The 21,033-nt window shown below is 48.2% G+C and overlaps 1 protein-coding gene and 1 pseudogene across 1 annotated transcript; one reads left to right on the plus strand and one right to left on the minus strand.

Moving 5' to 3' along the window:
* The first annotated feature begins 2,153 nt into the window (after positions 1–2,153).
* Positions 2,154–14,042, plus strand: LOC8023859. Its single transcript, XM_040499256.2, has 5 exons — positions 2,154–2,290; positions 2,730–2,823; positions 3,396–3,423; positions 4,359–4,607; positions 13,673–14,042. The coding sequence occupies exons 2-5, from the start codon at positions 2,731–2,733 to the stop codon at positions 13,939–13,941; spliced, it is 639 nt and encodes a 212-aa protein (XP_040355190.2). The 5' UTR covers positions 2,154–2,290; position 2,730; the 3' UTR covers positions 13,942–14,042.
* Positions 14,043–18,612: 4,570 nt separating this feature from the next.
* LOC115332706 lies at positions 18,613–20,823 on the minus strand (annotated as a pseudogene).
* Positions 20,824–21,033: the final 210 nt, after the last annotated feature.

Here is a 21,033-nt window from a genome sequence, read left to right on the forward strand (position 1 = left end):
CTCAGTTGTGAAACTCGCCGTCGAAACCTGGGCCGCTGGAGTCCACCGAGACCGAGCTAAATACGACAACAGCGCCACTCTTTATCATTTGTCTGTACTGTGGTCACCTTGAACTTTTAGAAAGCATGTTTTTTGCGTAAAAACAAACGGAAAAGACTCTCTTTGTATGAAATTTATTGGAGTTTAGTACAAAATGAAGGGCACGCGATGTTTCTATAATCTTTAGTTTGCAAGGTTTTGCGGAACAATTAATATTGTTTTTATACAACCATGCCTCAGCGGTCCTTTCAGGTAGCGCGTCCCGACCTAGGTGCATTTTAACCAGTGTTGTACACGTTCGTAAAAAAAAAAAAAAAAAAAAAAAAAAGTTTTTTTTTGTTTTTTGTTTTTATTTTTGGAACGCGTTCCCGTTACAAGTTCTATCTGCGAAAAAGGAACTCGTTCCCGTTACAGCGTAAAAAAATGGAACGTATCGTTACATATACGTTCCATTTGTATTTTGCTATTTACCATATTTAGTTAAATCAAGTAAAGATTGTTTTCTTTTTTATCTATCCCCTCAATACGCAACATACGATACGAGTTTGTATGTCGCGATGGAAGGGCACGGAGAAGAAGAAAACATACGGAAGCAGGGTTTTTGTTGATATATTCAAGTTAAAAATCTCATCTTTTAACCATATTCATGTTTGTAGGGGACGATTGAGACGAGCCAAATGTAACCACATTGCACGAGCGTTTTACAACGACCTCACACGTTTCAATTTAACAAAGTCCCTTGTTAGAATGTAGCAACAGTTGCTTCTCGATGTTGCTGCCCACAAGACGAGCAACTACAGGAGCGGATATGGATTTTTGAAGGTCAGTCTTGAAAACTACAAATACTTCTTTGTGAAGGTTGGATTTGTTGTTCAGTTTGAAGGTGGGGGACAAGAGAAGAAATAAAGGTTATTTTTTTGTGTATTTTTTTAAGTGACCAATGTTCGGGATACAGGGTGCATTACATGTCTGGCAACCAGTGATTTTGTTGTAACTGTAGTTCTCGTTAGGAAAGTTCAGAAATGGTTGTAGTTGGGGGGCCTTAGATTTCTGGGTGTTGGTGTATGAGGGTTCGCGAAACCAAAAAAAGTAGCCGAGTTTGAAATGACCCCCTTTGTTTTTTCCTACGACTTAAAGCTTTGCTTTTTGTGCCGCAGTTTCGGGCACTCAAAAAAGAGTCAATGTCCACCAGCTCTCCTGGATCCAAAATTATTAGCAAGCGAGAACCACACAAAATTATCCGTAAGAATAGCAGCCAAAGAGTTAACGAGATCCTGCACTTCGTAAAGATATTGCTTTTGTATCGTAAAAATTTCCCTGTCATAAATAAAATCTACCCCACTGGGCGAAAAAAAGGAACGCCGTTCCTTTTTCCGTTCCCGTAAAAATGTAACGCGTTCCCGTTCCAGTTCCAGCGATGCAAAATGGAAGGGCGGCGTTCCTTCGTTCCTCCTAAAAGGAACGCGTTCCAGGAACGCCGTTCCTTGGAACGCCGTTCCGTACAACACTGATTTTAACTTCGGTAGAAATTCGCGGCGCGTCCCCTGGGGAGACGGGGGTGGCACCCCGCTGTATCTATTTCGACGCCAAAATGGCGGATTAAAGTCAAAATGGAAGTAACGTGCAGTTCCTCGAGTGGCCGCTGCGGGAGAAATGGCGGCGTTGTGTTCGCCATTAGCTCGGTTCTGGTGGACAGATTGGGGCCACTTTTTCAGAGCAGTCTCTAGTTCCCAACAGTGGTTCTAGTAACGTTGGTATCGGCGCTCCGTGGCCCAATCGGCTAGTGGGCGTTGCCATCTTGGTGCTTAGTGCAAAGCAGACGGAAGAGTCAATCGGCACAATTAAAAAATGTGACTTCCTCAGTTAGGATGCTCAGGTGATATGATATTGTATTGCTTTGTCGCGAACTGTTTTAACGTTTCTTCTGGAGAACGGAAAAGCGTTTTTTTTTTTTTTGCGATTTCAAATAAAGCTTGATATAACTGGCAACCATGATTTTAAGCACAAAGATGGCTCAAGTGTCTTTACTTTGAAGCGTAGCTTATTTAGTGGCTCTAGCGCGGCCTATGGCGCCCTTAAGACAAGCAGGGCGTATTGTGGGCGTGCAGGCTCACTTGGTACTGGGCGACGGATACCTGACCACGGCGGGCACCTTCCGCAACGACAAGAAGGTGGGCCGGCTGCCCGACCGAGGACGCGTCTTCGAGTGCCTGAACCGCTGCGAGAGGAATCCCCCGTGCGCCTGCATCAGGTACGGCCAGGGGGGCGCACTAGGGCCATGGCAGAGCTCTTTTCTTTCTGTCAAAGTCGGCTTTGAATTATTAAACTGATTACCTACTTTTTACTCCCTATAATTGTTTTTTTTTTATATTTTATTTTGTGATGCGCCGCTATTAGTAATTTTGGGGAGGGGGCCGATGACTCGTCAAGGCTCACTTGTGCAGCTTTTGTTCTCCTTCCTGCATGTACGTGTGCGTGGTGGAAAATAAATGATAAATATTAAGCGATAGAAGCTTGGCAAACTGACGTAATTTTGTGGCAATCCTTCCCTCTCCACTTGTGACACTCATACCGCGCTTGAGATGAGCACGAAATCTGAGTCAGCTAAAGTGCGCATTAAAAGACCGGATCTCCGATTGGCGAGTGAACGGCGTGAACGTCTGCAGAGACTGCCCGCGTTTCGTGCGCAGGATGTCCAACACCAAGAAGCCGTCGTGCGACCTGCTCACCCCGTTCCCGCACGGCAAGCCGCTCGTGGCTAAAGGGTTCATCTACTATGCCGCGGTACGTGGTGCGACACCCTCTCCCGGGTGTTCTTCCCGCGGCGGGGCACGGAGCAAACGCGCTCTCCGTGGTCTCTCGGCGAGTAAGGAATGCCGCACGCACAAAGCGCGCCTCGTGGGCATCGCGCACCGGGCATGCAATTCATAGGAGTTAGGTAAAGCATCTTGCAATGCATGTCTACCGCTTCGTCCTCTACGGTGGATTGAATGCGACGTAACGTCACCGACCAAGAGCCGTCGGTGCCTCGGCCTTCCGGCCCCTGCGTTCACCGTTCAGGCGTGGTAGGTTTGCACAGCCCGGAACGGAATCGGCACGGACCTCGGCAACATGCTTTGGCCAAGCGGCTTTCCGGCGGTTTTGTGCAGCTTGAGAGGCTTGAGGACGCGGCATTTTGGGAAAAGCTCGCGGTGCGAGTCTACGTGGAAATTTCGGAACTCTGGTTGGCTTTCACGGAGGAGTTAGCGAGGCTCGACTTGAGGTGTTGCGCCGCATTTAGCGGCTCGCGGGTTTGCCTATATAGGCGCGGCCGTGCAGCGAAGGAGCGTGCAGTGATTTTGTGTTCTCTGTTCCAGAACAAGTACAGGGACACCCTGTATAACGGTGAGTGAGAACGACGGGGAGTGGTCTCGTGGGCTGCCATCCGCTTCTGGACGGTCCACCTCAGCGCGGTAAGGACGCAGCGACCATCCTGGTTGCTGCGTCCACTTTTTCCGCCGCACTTCTTTTCGGAAGGAAGCGAGGTCATTCAGCCGGCTGCTTTAAAAAGGGTCCAAGGTTTGGGGAAAAGCTGATGTTGCGCTTGGCCAGAAGGCCAGCAGACCTTTGCGGTGGCGCTTAATCATTTGAACACGGGCAGAAGCGGGGTGAAGACGTCACTTGCTTCCTTCTAACAATACGTGCACCAGGAATAGCGGAGGACCGCGTGATCGCGAGGATCGATCCAGGCTTAAGCTGCGAGAGTGTGTCCCGAGCGAAAGCGAGTGATGTGCGCTCGCCAGCTCTGACGAGATCCGTTCGGTTCCGTCTTAAAGGGTAACTGCAAAGAAAAAAAGTTTTTTTTTAAACAGCTTAATTAGGACAAGCATGTCACAAAACAAATCTTCCGCGAAAAAACAAATCTTTTAGCAATATTTACGCCACAGGACGTAATTTAGTCGGGGTCACAACCTCTCCACATTTGAGACTCCCGCTCTTTCGACGCGCGCGGAGTGGCGGTTATACGTCACTCCGTGACGTACAGCAGCCACTCTGTGACGTATAATACCGACTTTGTGGAGCGCGATTTAAGACGGACGAAATAGCCGAAAACTAAAATCAGTCTTGCGCAATAAATATTGCTGTAAACATTTTTGTTTTTGGCGGAAAAATTGTTCTGTGACATGCTTGTTCCAATTAGGCTGTTTAAAACTACACTTTTTTTTTCTTTGCAGTTACCCTTTAACCCGTTGAGGTCGGTTTAACCCTAGCCAGATCGCTTCGTTCAGAGCAGAGATCGTTGCGTTCGCCTTGCCGACTCTGTGCCGTCCCCGACGCAGATTCAGGCGCCGGCGTCAACTACGCGCTGAAGAAGAAGGCGCAGCAGAGCTCCACCTACGAGCTGTACGGCATCCACTACACGCCGGAGAAGGCGGTGGACGGGTCGCACAACACGGACGGCCTGAAGCCGCCCTACTTCGCCCACACGGCCGACTCGTACTGGAACGAGCTGTGCCCCTGGTGGATGGTCGACCTGGCGCAAGACATCACCGTCACCGGCGTCCGCATCAGGAACCGCAAGGAGTGGGGTACGCCTCTCGCCTCACGCGCTCTCCTCACACGCGCGACCGAAGCACTTGCGTCGGGCTGCGGCCTTTTGATCCCCCCCCCCCCCCCCCCCTTCATTTTATGCATACCCTCCAATATACTCACAAAGCCTGGCGGTTCGACGACGGAGCCATAGAGTGCCCGGTCGCAGATTTGGAACGCGAAGATCTGGTAGCGCAGAGCTTCAAAAAGCCATTTCTCGGGGAGCCTGAACGTCAGCGCACAGCTTTGCAGCGGCGAGGACCCGAAACACACTTGTTCGCTCGGGAGAAGTGTGTTTCGGCGTATTGCCGCAGCGGGGCGCCAGTCACGTGGCTCTCCTCTCATCCGTTGTCTGCATCTCCACCTTTTTTTCATTTCGGCGGCCGCTTGTCGTGGAGATCTGCCAGGCTTTGTTGGTATATAGGAGGCTATGTTCTATGCCTAAATTTGGCTCGTACATCATGCACAAAAATTATGCTGGAAGTGTGTTTCCTCGTTTATGCTCCCGTCTGCAGCCAGTTTCTCCTCGGAGAAACACGCCTCCGCGTTTTTTGTACGAGCAACGATGGCAGTGTCCATCGGGGTCAGGTGGTTTGCGTCTCCTCTCCTTACTTCGCTTCTCCTACCGCTATTATCTTCGCCGCGCTTCAACTCCCGCATTCACCTACTCAGTCGATCTGCGGCGGTCGCCATTAGCTTGCAAGAGCTCTCGCTGGTTCGGGTTGCCCCCTCTCTTGAATCGAGGCTATCCTACACTCTGTATAGATGCATTCACTGGACGCCATATTTGAGGGCGATGCTTAGAGCATAGAGTTCTTATAAGGTACGCTAGAAGTTGAAATGGTGCTAGTGCGCTGTGGCAAGTTGAAGCAGACAGCAAGCAGTCGAAAATTGACTTCCGGTAATGCATTTCTATGGGAAAAAGTGAGCGCACTTTCTTCTTGCGCTCGATTATAAAGGCAAATACCACGAATATTTTGTACGTACGTACGTAGGTAGCTTGGAACATTGCTCAGTCAGGCAGACGAAATAATTGGTCGGTTACGGCGTTTTTCTTTCCAATTAATTGTATTAAACACTGGGCTGAAACGGCTTCCTACGTGTATTAATGTGCACTGTAGGAAACTGTTAGTGCGAACACAACGTCGGCGCTTTTCAGCATGGGGGATATACGTGCCAAACGAACAAAGGGCATCTAGAAAACCGAGAGAGACGGTAAGAACTACTCAGCTAGTAACACTGTATCAGTAACTACCGCTGCATGTACGAACGAAATAAATGAAAGACCACGTAATATAGTCCCATTTTTAATACGTAAGTACTGCTTTATTAAGTCTGCTCTATGCGAAGATACTTGTTCCACGTTCAAAACATAACACGCACGCTCAAAATCTTTGAGAACAAGTACCTGAAAAAAAACTGGCCGGCACAAAAAATAATAAAAAAGACACAGATTTTATTGCCCACGTACATTATTCTTTACATTTTGAACGTTGACCGCTCGCAAAGATGCAAGACGGGGTCATTTTCATATAGTGACAGGACTAGCACATTAGCAATATACGGGCGTCACTGGAATGCTGGCAAACCTTGAACACACTCTATATTCCTTTTGATTGTTATTTTGCTTAGAATCGTCGCTCGTTTTTACACACCTGCTGCGGAACAGAGGTTTCGCCCTGAAATATAGCGACGTTAAACATCGTTCGCTGTTGAAGAAAAATGCGCTAAATAAAGCAATTACTTTTACAATGTTAATGAAGGTACATGCAACTCAGTACGATCCAAATAACAAAAGTTATACAGGTTATTTTTTGTCGAGGAGTCAAAATGCATGCGCGTATTCCCATAGGAATGCACAGGAGCACCGCAAAACTAGGCTGGTTGCTGTCTGCTTCAATAGACCTATTGCTATATTACCCAAGCATCAAGGAGAATGCAGGGATCGGTGTTCCACGCGCCGCACGTGCTGGCGTCAGCAGCAGTACCTTTTCTAAAGCTGGAGTGGCGCTGCGCATAGGAGTCTCGCTTCACAAACAACCGACTCCGGATTGAATCCGGGAAAGAGAAGAATGGTTTTGGAGAATTTTCTTCTTTCGAGCGTTGGCCGATGTTGAGGACGGACGCCCTACATCATTTCGAGCTGGAGGAAGTGCCCAGAGCAGCTATCGCTTTAGGTCGAGGCAAACCGAATTTAAAAGGTTATGGACACGCAACTCGGAGACCAGTCTTGGCCGCCGACGAGGCCGCCGAATACCGCGCGACAAAAATATGCGCTCTGCGAATGTCGCTTCTCAGCAGCGCACGCGCGCGTTGGGGGAAGCCCGCTTGACGAAACTAAAGCAAATGGGAAAATAGCGCCATTGCCTTCTCTGCCTGCTAGCCGGAAGCAAACTGATACGACCACACAGACGACCGAAAGCTCGCAAGGCGATTGGCTGTGCGGTCTCAGTTGCCATGGAAATCGTCAATTCAGTCTATTTGAATTTTCGAAGCTTCGAAAAGGTCGTTTTGAACCAGTCGCGCCAAGATCGCTACGGAGATTCATCGTTCTGAAAGCGTTCTTCACCAATATAAGCGTCTTATGATACTGTGTATCCAATCAACTTATCAATCACGCTTATCTACACAGATCTCTTACAATGGTATTGTTCTTTTTGCGTGTTTAAAGATAGGACGATTATTTTTTGATGCCGCCGAGCACTGACGCCTCATGTGGTGGAGGTGCGAAGATTAGCGCTTGTTTTGCTGCGCGAGCACGCGATTGGGCAAGCCCGCTCGACGAATCCACCCAAGGGAGAGAATGCACACTTCCCGACGCATTTTATTAATTTTAAGACTTTTTCAACAGAATAAAATTAAGAAATGTTCTGGAAACATTTCAGATTTAATCATATCAAACGTGACCGTTTTCGAAGTTAATTAGGTACGTGACGCGCTTGTTCCAATTGACAATTTTAATCCACCATTTAGTTTATCTTTCTTTTGTCTTTTCATCCACTACGTGAGCAAGCCATGCCAAAGTCTACGTGAGCCCATGGCAACTATTTGGTCCTGTGCAATCGTCATCACGACTGCGATTGGTCTCGCTTTTTTTCTCTTAGCAACATTGAGTCTTGTGTAGAATTGTTAACGTCAACTGTCCAGCGCGCTATGGAAAAATTTGTACCCAAACAGCGTTCAAGGAAGTTGAAATTTCTTAGTTGGCTTTCATCTGACTTGTTACATTAGATGTTTAAAAAGCAGCGGTACCAAAGGCTGTGTAAAAAATTAACAAGTCAGCCCTGGTATCAAATATTTCCAGTTTGCAAAATGATAGTAAAAAGGCTTGATACCAGCGATGTCCACGTGGAGGAGAACTTTAGAACTTGATACTATCATGTCCACGTGGAGGAGAACTTTAGAAAAGAACCAAATTGCTTTTGGCGTTATGCACGGCCACAAACCAAATATAATGTCAGCGCTGCTTTTTTGAAACATGATGATAGGATCTGTATCGAACCACAGGGAGTGTGTCTGACATTCGCTGAGCACTTTAGCTCAAGCTTATTTTTTAACCTCATAGTACCCTTCCTATTGTCATTCGAAGGTTTTTCTTCCTATTTTGCATACCAAAGTGTGACAGAGGATGAAGCGATGTGCTCTCTTCGGAAACTAAAACCGAAAGAATATGAATTATATCCATTGTACTGCGCATGGTTTAAGAGCTATCTCGATAATCCCAAAAAATCTGGTTAGATTTTCAAACTGTGTGTCCGAGTCATTTCCATCTCCATCTGGCGTACCACAAAGTTCTAACTTCTAACCTGGGACCGCATTTGTTTTTGGTGTTTGTAAACAATTTACCGTCATGTATTAGGAACTCAAAAATGCCAATGTTTGCCGATGACTTAAAACTGTTCCGGAATTTAAACAATGAGAATAGTTGTTTATTGGTACAAAATTATATCCGCTCTGTTGAGCAATGGTGTTTGATTAATAGGCTGTAAGTGAACCTAAAAAAAAGACGTTGGTAATGTCGCTTACTAGGAAGAAGAAAAGCATAGTTTTCGACTATTATCTTTTTTTTTAAACAATTAAGGGGAGTAATTTATGTGCGTTATCTTGGCACTTTTGTAGATCCTGGAATAGATGTTCGTCTACATGTTTCGGGCATTGTTAACGAGCGACTCCGAAACCCGGGCGTCATTTCGCGGCTTACGAGAAAGTTTCGTAATTCCGAATCTATTTTAAGCCTGTATTGTGCACTTGTAAGGTCGCGCCTTGAATTCTCGTCGGTGGTATGGAACTCTGTCGCGGTGTCACACAGTAATTTAATATAAAATGTTCAACGGAAATTTGTACGAATTTTGTACGATGGCCACATTGGCCGCCGTCGCTTTTACGGCTACATTATTGTACTGGTGAATCTCGATCAGTTGTCGCTGCACGATCAAATGATTGAAAGTAGTGTTGCCAACTCAAAAATCGAAAAACCGCAGTCGGAATCCCGAAAACCGCTAAAACCCCGCTAATTCCAAAACACAGCGCAAAACGACTTTTTAAACATTTTGTTTTGCTTTAATTCTTGACAAAGGTATAATAACAGTATAGATCATATCAATGCCTTCTGAAAAAAAGCTTTCCTTATGTTTTGACTAGAAATCTGTCATGCCACGCCACAGTTCACCCAGGTGATCCGAAGAGTGAGCGCATACGAACATGGCAAAGGACCCTTCAGCAGTGCGTGACTAGTCAGACCCGTTCAACTCGTAGAGTCGTCTGCTACCAGAGGAGAAAGGTGCAGCGGCCGAAACATGCTTCTTCGTTGCAGCGTGCATGACCAAATCCACATTCTTCGCAGATAGTTCCGTTTTGAAGTAGCGGCACCTGGCTCGTCTGCTATCACCAGGAACCTCCAATAGCCAGTCTTTAAGTTTGGGGTCTTGTAGCCAGTCTTTTCTAAATTTTTTAGCGTACTTCACCGCGCCGCGCCCATTTCACGAAACAGTGACAAAAACGTCAAAGGAAAATTGGAACATTCATGCTGTTCAAACGTGCGCGCACAAAACGGGGAGGCATGTTCCGATATTTGACGTCTTAATGTTTTGATGACGTCACAGGCGTTACTCCTGAGAGTCAGCGAAGACGACTGTGGCTGGCTTATTATCGATATTATTATGGATATGAAAGGTGCGTAGTCGACAGTAAATCTATATAAAACTTCTATATCGGTAAAAACCGCCAAGATTACATAAAACCGGCTAAAAATCCCGCCGCCCGCAAAACAATAATTTATCCCGCTAAACAGAACCAAAAAGCCGCTAAGTTTAGCGGGAAAACCGCTAAATTGGCAACACTGATTGAAAGAGATATGTATTTCATGCGCCGGGTTGTACGCGGCTATGTTGACTGCGCAGAGTTGTTGACGGCGCTTAACTTTGGTGTACCATCGGGGCGAACTTCCAGGTACCGTGACACCTTTTCTCCTCATGTGCGAGCCCCATGACAGGTCTACAACAGACGCACCATACTTTGCTCGTTCAAGTGGACATTTTTCTGTGACTTGCTCGTTTGATTACTCCCCATGACAGTGCTCTGATGCCCAGGCTACACTGCTGTTGGTAGGCACTCAAATAAATTATATATCTATCTATCCATCTATATATATACCTAGAGGTTTGGGTCTGGCGATTTTTCAAATATCAATGGAATTAAGCAAAAATGAAAAAAGACCCGCAAATAAAAAAAACAAAAACAAAAACAAAAAAAAACGTTGACACTCAAATTTGATTTCACGAACTCATACGTAAACTCAGTGCTTGAAACTGAATTACTGAACCGGAACTCGGAGACCGTTTTATCTGCCGCCGAGGCCGCATACGCCCCCCCCCCCCCCCCCCTCCAAAAAAAAAAAGAAATAAAAAGCATTTCGAAATTGTCGCTTCTCTGCAGAGCGAGCACGGGATGGGGGAAGGCAGCTGGACGAATCTAGAGTTCCTGTATAGGCTCCCTACGGGAGCCAGAGTTGCGCGATCACGTGAGGAGCCGGATCAAGTGCCGTGCAGGAAAGTAGATGTTGCACGCGCCCCGGCGTGCGTTCCCCTGCTTTTGAGCGCACCGCGCGCCTCGAACGCGCGGCGCCGCTAGTCGCCGAATTCAGTCACGTGACGAGCGGGATCAACATGCCGTGCAGGAAAGACGGCGCTACAGAGATGAACGCGCGACTCTGGCTCCCGTAGGGAGCCTATACAGGAACTCTAGGCGAATCCGCCCAAGTTTTCGGTCTGGTAACTTCGGAAATGTCAGTAAAGTTAAAAAAAAAAAAAAAGACTATACTCGGCGACAACTTTTCTTGGCAATGCAGTGGAGGGTACAGGCACGCGTTCCCTACTCTATTTTGAGCGCTGGATAAGGCTGTGTGCGCGGGCTCTCAACTTCCACTGCATTCCCAAGGAAAGTTGTCGCCGAGTATAGAGTGGAATTAAAAAAAAAAAAAAAGTTGACACGCAAATTTGATTTTACGAACTCGTACGTAAAAACAGTACTTGAAACTGTGGATTAACAGAGCGGGAACTCGGAGATTAGTAGTTAAATATCGCACTGTGCATGATCGAGAAGATGCGCTTCTCTGCTCCTGTAGGAGATTCGTCTATACTCTTGCCCCGAGTGTAAAAGAGGAGGAGGCCAGATGACCGTGCCTAGTTATTCTCGCCCTAGCTCTTTCCCGAACATTCTAGGTCGAATATTCGAGATGACTAGCATAGTAATGGGTGTATCAAGGAACGGCCAGGCTCTTTAAATTGACTGCAAAATTTAGTTTCTTAGCCTATCGCGTTCCGATATCGTACAGCGTTGGCCACAGGTGGTGCATATTTTTTAGAGCGCAGCTCTTAGGGGCCCGTTTCCAGCCTGAGCGGCGTCGGCGTCGGCGTCGGCGTAACCGGGGGGGGGGGGTCACGTGACCCCCCCCCCCCGAGTTCACGTGACCCCCTCGAGATCACGTGACCCCCCTCCCCGAGGTCAGGTGACCCCCCCCCCCCCCCCGAGATCACGTGTCCCCCCCCCCATCCCCCCGAGATCACGTGACCCCCCCCCCCCCCCCCCCCGAGGTCGCGTGACTACCCGCAGGTGACGTGACCCCCCCTCAGTACCCTTCCCTACTCCTCCTCAAGAGCTGCGCTCCAATTCGGCGTTACAGGGAGTTGTAAACGGCTTTCACTTTTTTCTATAAAATTCGCACAAAGAGCGAGCTTACCTGTGGAAAAAGTAAAAAAAGAAAAATTCTTAACTTCTATGGGAACGCAGCGAAGCCACCGGTCTTCAAACCATACGGCGCCCTATGGTTTGAAGACTGATGGCTTCGCTGTGTTTCCATAGAAGCTAAGCCTTTTTCTTTTTTTTACTTTTTCCACAGGTAAGCTCGCTCTTTGCAAATTTTATAGAAAAAAATGCACTACCTGTGGCCAACGCTGTACAAAATCGGAACGCGATAGGCTAAGAAACTAAATTTTGCGGTCGATTTAAAGAGCCTGGCCGCTCCTCGATACACCCAGTAGATAAAGAGCCGAGCGCCGTATTGCCGATTCATTCACTGATTCTCTTTCGTTCACGCTTGCTGTCACGCCGACGTACCGTCGCCTGCTGCTGCCGCCGTCAACAGTTGCTGCTGCCTTCTCGATTTATGTTCGTTTTCGTTTCTGGCAAAAGTTCTTCCCCATAAAATCTTAAGTCCATTCCTTTTTTTTACCTCATCGTCTATTACTAGTGACAACGTGCGCACTGCGAATGTCGCCTCTCTGCAGCGCGAGCACGCGATTGGGAAGCCCACTCGACGAATCCGCCCAAGGTTTGAATCCGATAAAGTATCCTAGACTGACGAAGGGATCAGCCCAGTTTCCCAAGAATCTGTAGGCTATTTTTAGTGCGGGCAACGGTTGAAACGTAGCTCGTGAGTGGCTCTAGGAATCTATAATCTATCGGTTCCTGGTTTTAGTGCTTTGCATGTCAGTCATATACAATCACCTGACTAGTTACAGTGTTCAACACACTAGTACAGAAAGTGGTTATAGGCTCTACTAGCACAAGTGTGTAAGGAAATATGCGAATCTGATATCCTTGTAACACTTAACTGGAGTTACACTTAACACAGTCACCTTAGGTCTAGGACTGTGCATGTTTTCACTCCTTCGAAAAGAGCTGTCCGAGAGTCACCTACAGTGCATGGGTAACGGTGATGAAACGAAACTGCAGCTCAGGGTGACTTAACTGCGGTTTTGGGTGCCCACGCAACGTGGGTGTACTTTTTAAAACGTGCTTTCCCCCTTTCTCTTCGTAGTAAGCAAATAAACGTTAAATTATACCATACTAAGATAGAAGAGACAGAAGAGAGCGCAATTAGTATGCTCGCAATTCATTTTATATGCACGCTCTAAACTTTACTTATGAATTTCATTTTTTTTTTTCAAATATTAGGCGACAACATATACAAATCTTCAATGCCGCAGATCGAATAATCATATGTCTGCGATCAGAAACGCCTCAACATTTCACGCCAGCATAAAGTTAGCGTAGAATTTTGAGGAGATTGAGAAAGGCGAAATCGGCGCGGGAGTCACAAACAGGCAAACACGAAGTGGAATCTCGCGCCTCCGAAAAGAAAGCGTAATGGGTAGAAAAAGTCTACGGGCCTTGTATTGGGTGTCTTTGTTTATTCTGCTTAGTTAATTTCGCGCTTTCGAGTTTTTTCCGGGATAATTTCGTTCTGCAGTCGAGTAGCTTCGTAGATTCATGGAGGAGCTCTCGCTGGGCTTTCGCTGCACTTTGAGGTAGGCAATTCTCCCGAACCTTTATTTAAGATTACTGACTCTTCCCAAGCCAAAAAGTTCAATTTCTGGGAGGGCTGTGCTCGTTTTTCCTTGGCGTCCGAGGTGAAAAGGAAATTACGCGGACAAAGGGAGGGGAGGACGGCACGAATAGGGCTGTCACCCAACAAAGGCGCCCGAGTACGGAGTACTGTCCGCAGTGTCCTCGCGTACGGCAGCGGGAATGGCGACGACTGACAGCAGGTCCCCCTCCCCCGCAGGCGACCGGCTGCACGACTTCGACGTGCGCGTGGGGCCCGTGCCCATCACGTCCGAGTTCAACGACGTGCACTTCAAGGGCAACACGCGCTGCCACTACCACGAGAAGGGCGGGATCGAGGAGGAGGCGCTGCTCTTCCTCGAATGCAAGCCGTGCCCCGTGCGGGGCCGCTACGTGTCCATCCAGATCACCCAGAACTGCACCGACTGCATGGAGCCCCTCAAGAACGTGCTCCAGCTCGCTGAAGTCGAGGTGTTCGGCCTGCCCTAGGCTACCACCTCGCCCAAGCTCCGTCCACGGGGTGCGCTCACAGACGACCTTCCACCCAATCGTTGAGGTGCTTAGATAATAAAGCCGCGTCGTTGCACGCCCGTCGTTGTTCGCCTGTCGTTGGTTGCCTGTGGCACTCTCACCAGCGGACGCGTTTATTTATAGGAGGTATTCACTGACGGCCATAGCTGTGTGCGCGACTGCTGAGCGCGTGCTGATGGCGAGCTTCCACAGTTCTTTTTGTAACGTGCATTCCGCACCCTCAAAATTGCCGGTCTTAGCAGCCTATTAATGTGGGCTCGTTCTGAGCATGCGCTCTAGACAGAACCCACCAATATGGCGCCCAGTGAATACTCCTTATAGAGATCAGTGGCAGAGAGCATTTCTCGGGGAATCTAGCGTGCATTTTATACACGCGCGCTTTTGCTTGAGTGGTGACATCTCAGCCGGATTTTTCCGCCTAATCGTTTTTTTTTAATGCATTTTGAAGTGCGCGCAATCCGGTGTCATTCAGCTCGAGCGCGTAGCTTTGGCTAATGCATAGACGCCATTTTACCGCCCAAGTCACGCACCCAGTGCGCGAGAGCGTCACGCGCTGGCACATTCCGGACAACAATGGATGTCTTCACCCTGAGACAGACAGACATGTTAGCACCTAGGGGAATCATAAGGGGAATCTAGGGTGCCTACATGTCTGTCTGTCTCAGGGTGAAGACATCCATTGTTGCCCTGAATGTGCCAGCGCGTGACGCTCTCGCGCACTCGGTGCGTGACTTGGGCGGTGAAATGGCGTCTATGCATTAGCCAAAGCTACGCGCTCGAGCTCAGTGACACCGGATTGCGCGCACTTCAAAATGCATACAAAAAACGATTGGGCGGAAAAATGGCTGAGATGTCACCACTCAAGCAAAAGCGCGCGTCTGTATGAAGGCACTCTAGGGGAATCTGGTGTTCAGCGCACAGCTTTTGGAGCGGCGAGGACCTGAAACATGGTTTTCGAGCCCGATGAGAAAAGAAGTGATAGCGCGAGGAACGCGAGCAGCACGAGCGGACATTCTTTGTGACCTTGATAGTTAGTGCTTCCATAGGCTTCGCATAATTCCCGCTCTAACTTCGGGTAAGTACCATTCGTCAGAACTGGTAATAGACCGATTGCTATATTACACTAGCATCAAGGAGAATGCAGGGATTGGTGTTCCACGCGCCGCACGTGCTGGCCTCAGCAGTAGTAATGTTTCGAGTGCGAATTGGCGACGTGCGCGACCGAAAGCGTCGCTGTGGTCGGCCTTCCACGATTGGCCCAAAAGCTGACTATGACGTCGGAAAGGGTATACCATCGACGGAAATAAGAGGAATGAAAGAACTTTGAATTCGACGGTGTTGGCAGTGTTGCTTTGAGAGCGCAATGATTTCAGGCTTCCACCATGCTATTTACAAACACCATCGAACTTGTTGTTCGCAAAGTAATGACGTCACAAGGGGGAACCATAGGAGGGCGCCACCGAAACATCTCGCCGCTAATACCTAAAACAAATGGCATCTTGCACGCGCGTTCGTCAATGCTTTATTTTGGTTATTTACTTCGAATCTCTTATACGGGGAAGGCAAGCGCGTGTGGCGCGTGGAACAGTGCATTCTCCTTGATGCTTGGGTAATATTAGCGGCGAGATGTTTTAGTGGCGCCCTCCTACGGTTCCCCCTTGTGACGTCATTATCTTGCAAACAACAAGTTCGATGGTGTTTGTAAATAGCATGGTGAAAGCTTGAAATCATTGCGCTCTCAAAGCAACACTGCCAACACCGTCAAAATTAAAGTTCTTTCATTCCTCTTATTTCCGTCGAAGATAAATCCTTTTCTGACGCCATAGTCAGCGTTCGGCCAATCGTGGAAGGCCGACCACAGCGACGCTTTCAATCGCGCAAGTCGCCAGTAGCAATAGGTCTATCCCATCGCTCGGGAGAAGTGTGTTTTGGCGTCTCGCCGCACTCTTCTCTCATCCATTGTTTGCCGCTCTACCTTTTCGCTTTCGGCGGCCGCGTCTCGTGGCGATCTGGCAGGCTTCGGCAGTATAGACGCTTTACACACGCGCCAGAATACAGCCGCCATTGCTGACCTTCTCTTGTTTTACCGAGATACCGAGCCACTGAAATTGGTGTGGACGAGCCTCCAGAAAAGCCAATGCTGGGGAGAAAGACTGAATAAAATCTAAGATGGCAATAACCTGGCCTGCTATGGTAATAATAAAGTGAAGTAAACGTAATAAGGGGAAACAAAAACTGAAGGTCAGTTATGGCGTTGCCCATGCACAGCTGCTGCAAAGCGTCTATACAGGACGCTATGGCAACTGTATTTAAAACCCCTCTATCCTGGGAAAAGTGGCGTCATTCACTGTAGTGTAAACGCTCGAGACACGTGCCGCGCGCCACTTCTGGGAAGGACATGGCGTCTGAAATCTAGCTCAGTGCTGCGTTGTGCCGCCATGATCTTCCCAACGGTTGCACGTTGCACGCGCCTTTTGCATCGACTCACATTGCGCTACTTTTCAAACATGAAGGGTCGCTGGAAGGGGCTTTACTGGCATCCTGACTACAGCGCCACTTTTTCGTCATGAAGCGGCGGCACGTGGAACTATCCAAGAATGCGGAGCGCTCGATACGCCTACAACCTAGACCACAGGGTTTTACTGTGCTGATGGCGCCGATGCCACCGACATACATTTTTTTAATAGGCGCCTCTCATTACTGCGATAGCCATGGTCACATCGCAGCTGAGAACAAATCAATTAGATATTTTGCGCTACAGCGACAGCACGGGACTCGTCCCACCCCCGGTACGATGCGCAGCAGGTCGTCAGCACAACCGCCGCTTCTCCGCTGCCGTCAGCTGTTGCAGCGGTATCAATAAGAACAAGGAAACGCGCTGTCACTGTCTGGCGTAGCAGAAAATGCACAAAGTTTTTTTATGGGCTTAAGCTTTATTAAATTTTATTTTGTCAGGATAAGCTCGCAGGGCAGAGTAGATGTAAAAAGAAAAATATGCAGCACGCCGTCTTGGGTGATCACGACTTTAAAACACGTACTAATAGTACAAATCTCGCCACATGCGTTTTTTACGATTGCGAAAGGCGATGTAATCTTAACAGCGATATAGTAACGCAGAAATTGATTTCGTGATCACATAGACGTTGCGAGAGTTCAGAAATGCTAATAAATTTTCTCGGGTGATGATAACGCGTCAAAATTCGAATCCTTCATACACCCCTTTAAATACAGTACGCACCAGTAATATCTTGAACTTGAGCACACGCATCACTCTAAAAAAAGTATGTGCGTCTGCTTTCACGCACAACACTTGGAGAACCAATCATCGCAACTTTCGGATGCAGCTCAGCGAATGACGATGCCGAAACATCTTTTTTGACCAAAAAACGCAGACTGAGTTGTGACATTAAGCAATGCAAGCGTGACGTTTTGCATTGCTTAATGTCACAACTCAGACTGCGTTTTTTGGTCTAAACAGATGTTTCGGCATCGTCATTCGCTGAGCTGCCTCCGTAAGTTGCGCTGATTCGCTCTCCGAGTGTTGTGCGGGAAAGCAGACTCACGGTTTTTCTTAGAGTGATGGAATGCTCAAAATAAGAAATCCTGGCAATGTTCCAGGAGACAAATGCTAAGAAAACACCGTGCACTGTAGTCGAAGTAAACAAAGATGACGGCACGAGCGCTGCTGTCTTGAGGGTGCCGCCACAACATCGCCGCACGAGTAGATGAATCTTCCCTTCAAGGACGTGCTGGGTTTTCATCGCGACAGACGACTAAAATTCAGTCAAGGAAACAATGCGCTTCCACCACGCCGACTACGGCGATGATCACCACCGACGTCATGTCTTTTTAGCACTGCAGGAACCACGACGGACGCAGGCGCAGTCTTACTTTTCTCTTGCTTTGTTTACCACACGATAGATCGTGCATAGCTCTTAGCATTATAAAATTCGGCAATTTCCGTCACATCACTAATTATTCAACAAAATGTGGATCGGAATATTCTTTAACAAAACTTTTAGGAAACATTCGCCGGCTATTTATTGTTTATGATCGCGGTGCTGGTGAGGTATAGCCAAGGGTATAGCCCTTATCCAATAGGCGACGTCGATTTGGCTGACTTACCGTGGCACCGCGCATGCAGCGCAGTGAAAAGGCAAAGACCTTTCGAAGGAAAGAAGGTGTAAAATAGTCTGTCCTTCTTTTACAAGTTCTATAGCAAAAAAAAAAAAAAAAAGTTTTGGCTCTCTATTTTTTTGTGTTTTGGTTTTCTTTTCACACCTTTTACGACGTCCGGTGGATGAAATTCGATTTCAAAAGCCGGGGATTCCAATGTATCCTGATTTTTGAAAATTCCATAAAAATCACTAAGTGGCGATTCGCAATATCTTTCTGTGGTAAATTCAGTCGAATGTGTCGAAATATACGGGAGCGCTAGCGCGAGCGCACCTTGAGCACCCATCAAAGCTGCGCAGATCAAAGCTGTGCGAGACGCCGTGAATCTGAGACGAAGAGGACGAAGGCGCCACGAGGGAGAGCGCGAGATCGCGTGTACCGCGCAGGCCCAGTCTCGCATTCGGAACGAGGGCAGTCCATGGGGTCGGACGCAGGTTCGGGCCCGCTGGAAGCTCACGAACCAGCCAAGAGTCCCGAAGAAGAGCCTACGATGCGCTTGCACTCTAAAAAAAAGCCCGTGCGTCTACTTTCCCGCACAACACTCGGAGAGCCAATCACCGCAACTTACGGAGGCAGCTCAACGAATGACGATGCGGAAACATATGTTTAGACCAAAAAACGCAGTCTGAGTTGTGACATTCAGCAATGCAAAACGTCACGCTTGCATTGCTTAATGTAATAACTCAGGCTGCGTTTCTTGGTCTAAACATATGTTTCGGCATCGTCATTCGCTGAGCTGCCTCCGTAAGTTGCGGTGATTGGGTCTCCGAGTGTTGTGGGGGAAAGTAGACGCACAGGCTTTTTTTAGAGTGATGGCGCTCCTTGCCGACATCCAGGGAAAGTCCGCGTTCCCATTCGGCGCCCGACGTCGCCTGCCCGCGAGGTTCCGGCCCGCTAGCAAGCAGCAGCCAGTCCGTAAGTAGACCGAGGTCCTATGCCAAGATCACCTAGGCCTTGGCATCATAGGCAGGCCCGAGTCTAGTATGTTCGATTCAGACGACTTTCTCGGTGTCAATGGAGGATCTTCCGAATTTCCGGTTCCTGGTGTTCGGCGTTCGAACGCCAGGCCTTGCGCCAGGAGCAGACGACGCTCTTGTTCTCTCTGATTGAAGCGAGACAGTAGGGAGAGAGAAAGGCCTTCGCACCTCCCACTGATCCTCCCAATGAGAGCTCGGCGCTCTAACGTCGCATCTGCTCCTCTCCATGTTTATCTCCGTACAGCGGAGCGTTCTATTCGTGAAGATAGATTGCTTGAACCACGAACAAGAAACGGGCGTCCAACGAATACGATCTATAGGAAGTGTTCACTGGACGCCATATTTAAGTGCGCTGTTCACAGCGCATGCTCGCACCGAATTCTCACTTATAGGAAGTATTCGCTGGACGGCATATTTGTGGGTGCTGTTTAGAGCGCATGTTCAGAACGAGCTCACATTAATAGGCTGCTAAGACCGGCACTCTCGATGGTGCGGAATGCTCGTTGCAAAAGAACTGTGGAAGGAAGCTCGCCATCAGCACGCGCTCTTAATTCACGCACACAGATATAGCCACCAGTGAATACTCCCTATAGGCTGCTCTAAGACCGGCATTCGTGTTGGTGTTGAATGCACGTTGCAAAAGAACTGTGGAAGCTCGCCATCGACACGCGATTTGCAGTCGCGCACACAGCCATGGCCGCCATCGAATACTCCCTGGCTGTGTTCCAAATCTTGCACAAATATATCCGAGTTCATCCGGCGGGTCATGTCACGTTACAACGCAGATTAAAAAAACGCTGGACGCGAGCAGGTTTTAGAACGCCAAGGTACAGAAAACCTACCCTGGAGTAAGATCGATTAAATTTTGGAACACGGCCCCTATATCACGTAGAGCGGTGACAATCATGTGATCTACTCCTACTTAAAAAGGACATTTTTTTCTACAAATGTAGGTCTACAACAGTAATTCTTCTATTATTACTTTTGAAGGGAGCTGATAGTGATTTTCTATGTTGCTCTGGATAACGTAATTGCATTTTTATTTTTCTTTGTACGTGAGTTTAATGGACATCAGCCTGCCACTAGTTTCAAACGTCATCTCGCATCTCTCGAGACCGACTGTCGTGGTTCTCATGTATTCTTGCAGAGAGACTTCGACTGTCCCCGGTTTGATAAGCGAGACCGCTGTAACTAGGCCCAGCCGTGCGACAGAGAGAAAGTCCAGGCCGGGAGGACTGAATACTTTCTCATGGAAACCGCATCCACCAGCGGGGTAAGCGAGGACGCCCCATGGCGTCCCCTTCCCGAGCCCGGGGACACAAGAGGAACAGGGCTTACGCGACTCCGGCAAACCGAAGAAGGACGAGGCGCACCAGGGGCTGCCTGTCATCGCGCTCGAGGACCAGAGGTGCCAGCACCACGACTAGGAGGTCCAGGGCAAGGAAGGAGACTGCAGGGAAGAGCAATAGGCGAAGGCCTAGGCGCAGCAGGTCAACAACTGGTCGGTCATCCCCAGCGAAGAACAGGAAAGTCAGGGCGAGCAAGAAACCTGCTGCGAAAAGGATGTCTAGAAAGCGCAACGTGGGTGGGAAGTCTTGCGGGAAAAAATCCACTTTGAATAGAGCGCCACGCAACACGTAATTGTTACGCCTTTGCAGGCTTCTGAAGACTGTAATAAACGCAACATTCAACCAACTTGGAAGGGTTTTCCTGTTGTCTATGCAGCTCGTCTAGGGCCAGGCCGTTTTGTTTCTTTTTTGACGGTTTATAACTTTCTTTTATGTACTCTACAGTCATAAAGTTAATGTCAAATTAAAGGACTGCTTTGTGACTACATTTTAATATTTCAATATTACGTTTATTCTTACTTAGACACAGTCTGTGATATTTAAGATTT

The sequence above is a fragment of the Ixodes scapularis genome, unplaced genomic scaffold, assembly GCF_016920785.2.
Source record: "Ixodes scapularis isolate PalLabHiFi unplaced genomic scaffold, ASM1692078v2 PGA_scaffold5__190_contigs__length_132052651, whole genome shotgun sequence".
NCBI classification, from domain to species: domain Eukaryota; kingdom Metazoa; phylum Arthropoda; class Arachnida; order Ixodida; family Ixodidae; genus Ixodes; species Ixodes scapularis.

Coding starts and splice junctions, on each gene's coding strand:
- LOC8023859 (XM_040499256.2), top strand. CDS start 2,731: ATGTCCAACACCAAGAAGCCGTCGTGCGACCTGCTCACCCCGTTCCCG. Junction 3,424..4,358: donor CAGGGACACCCTGTATAACG/GTGAGTGAGAAC, acceptor TCCCCGACGCAG/ATTCAGGCGCCGGCGTCAAC. Junction 4,608..13,672: donor CAGGAACCGCAAGGAGTGGG/GTACGCCTCTCG, acceptor CCTCCCCCGCAG/GCGACCGGCTGCACGACTTC.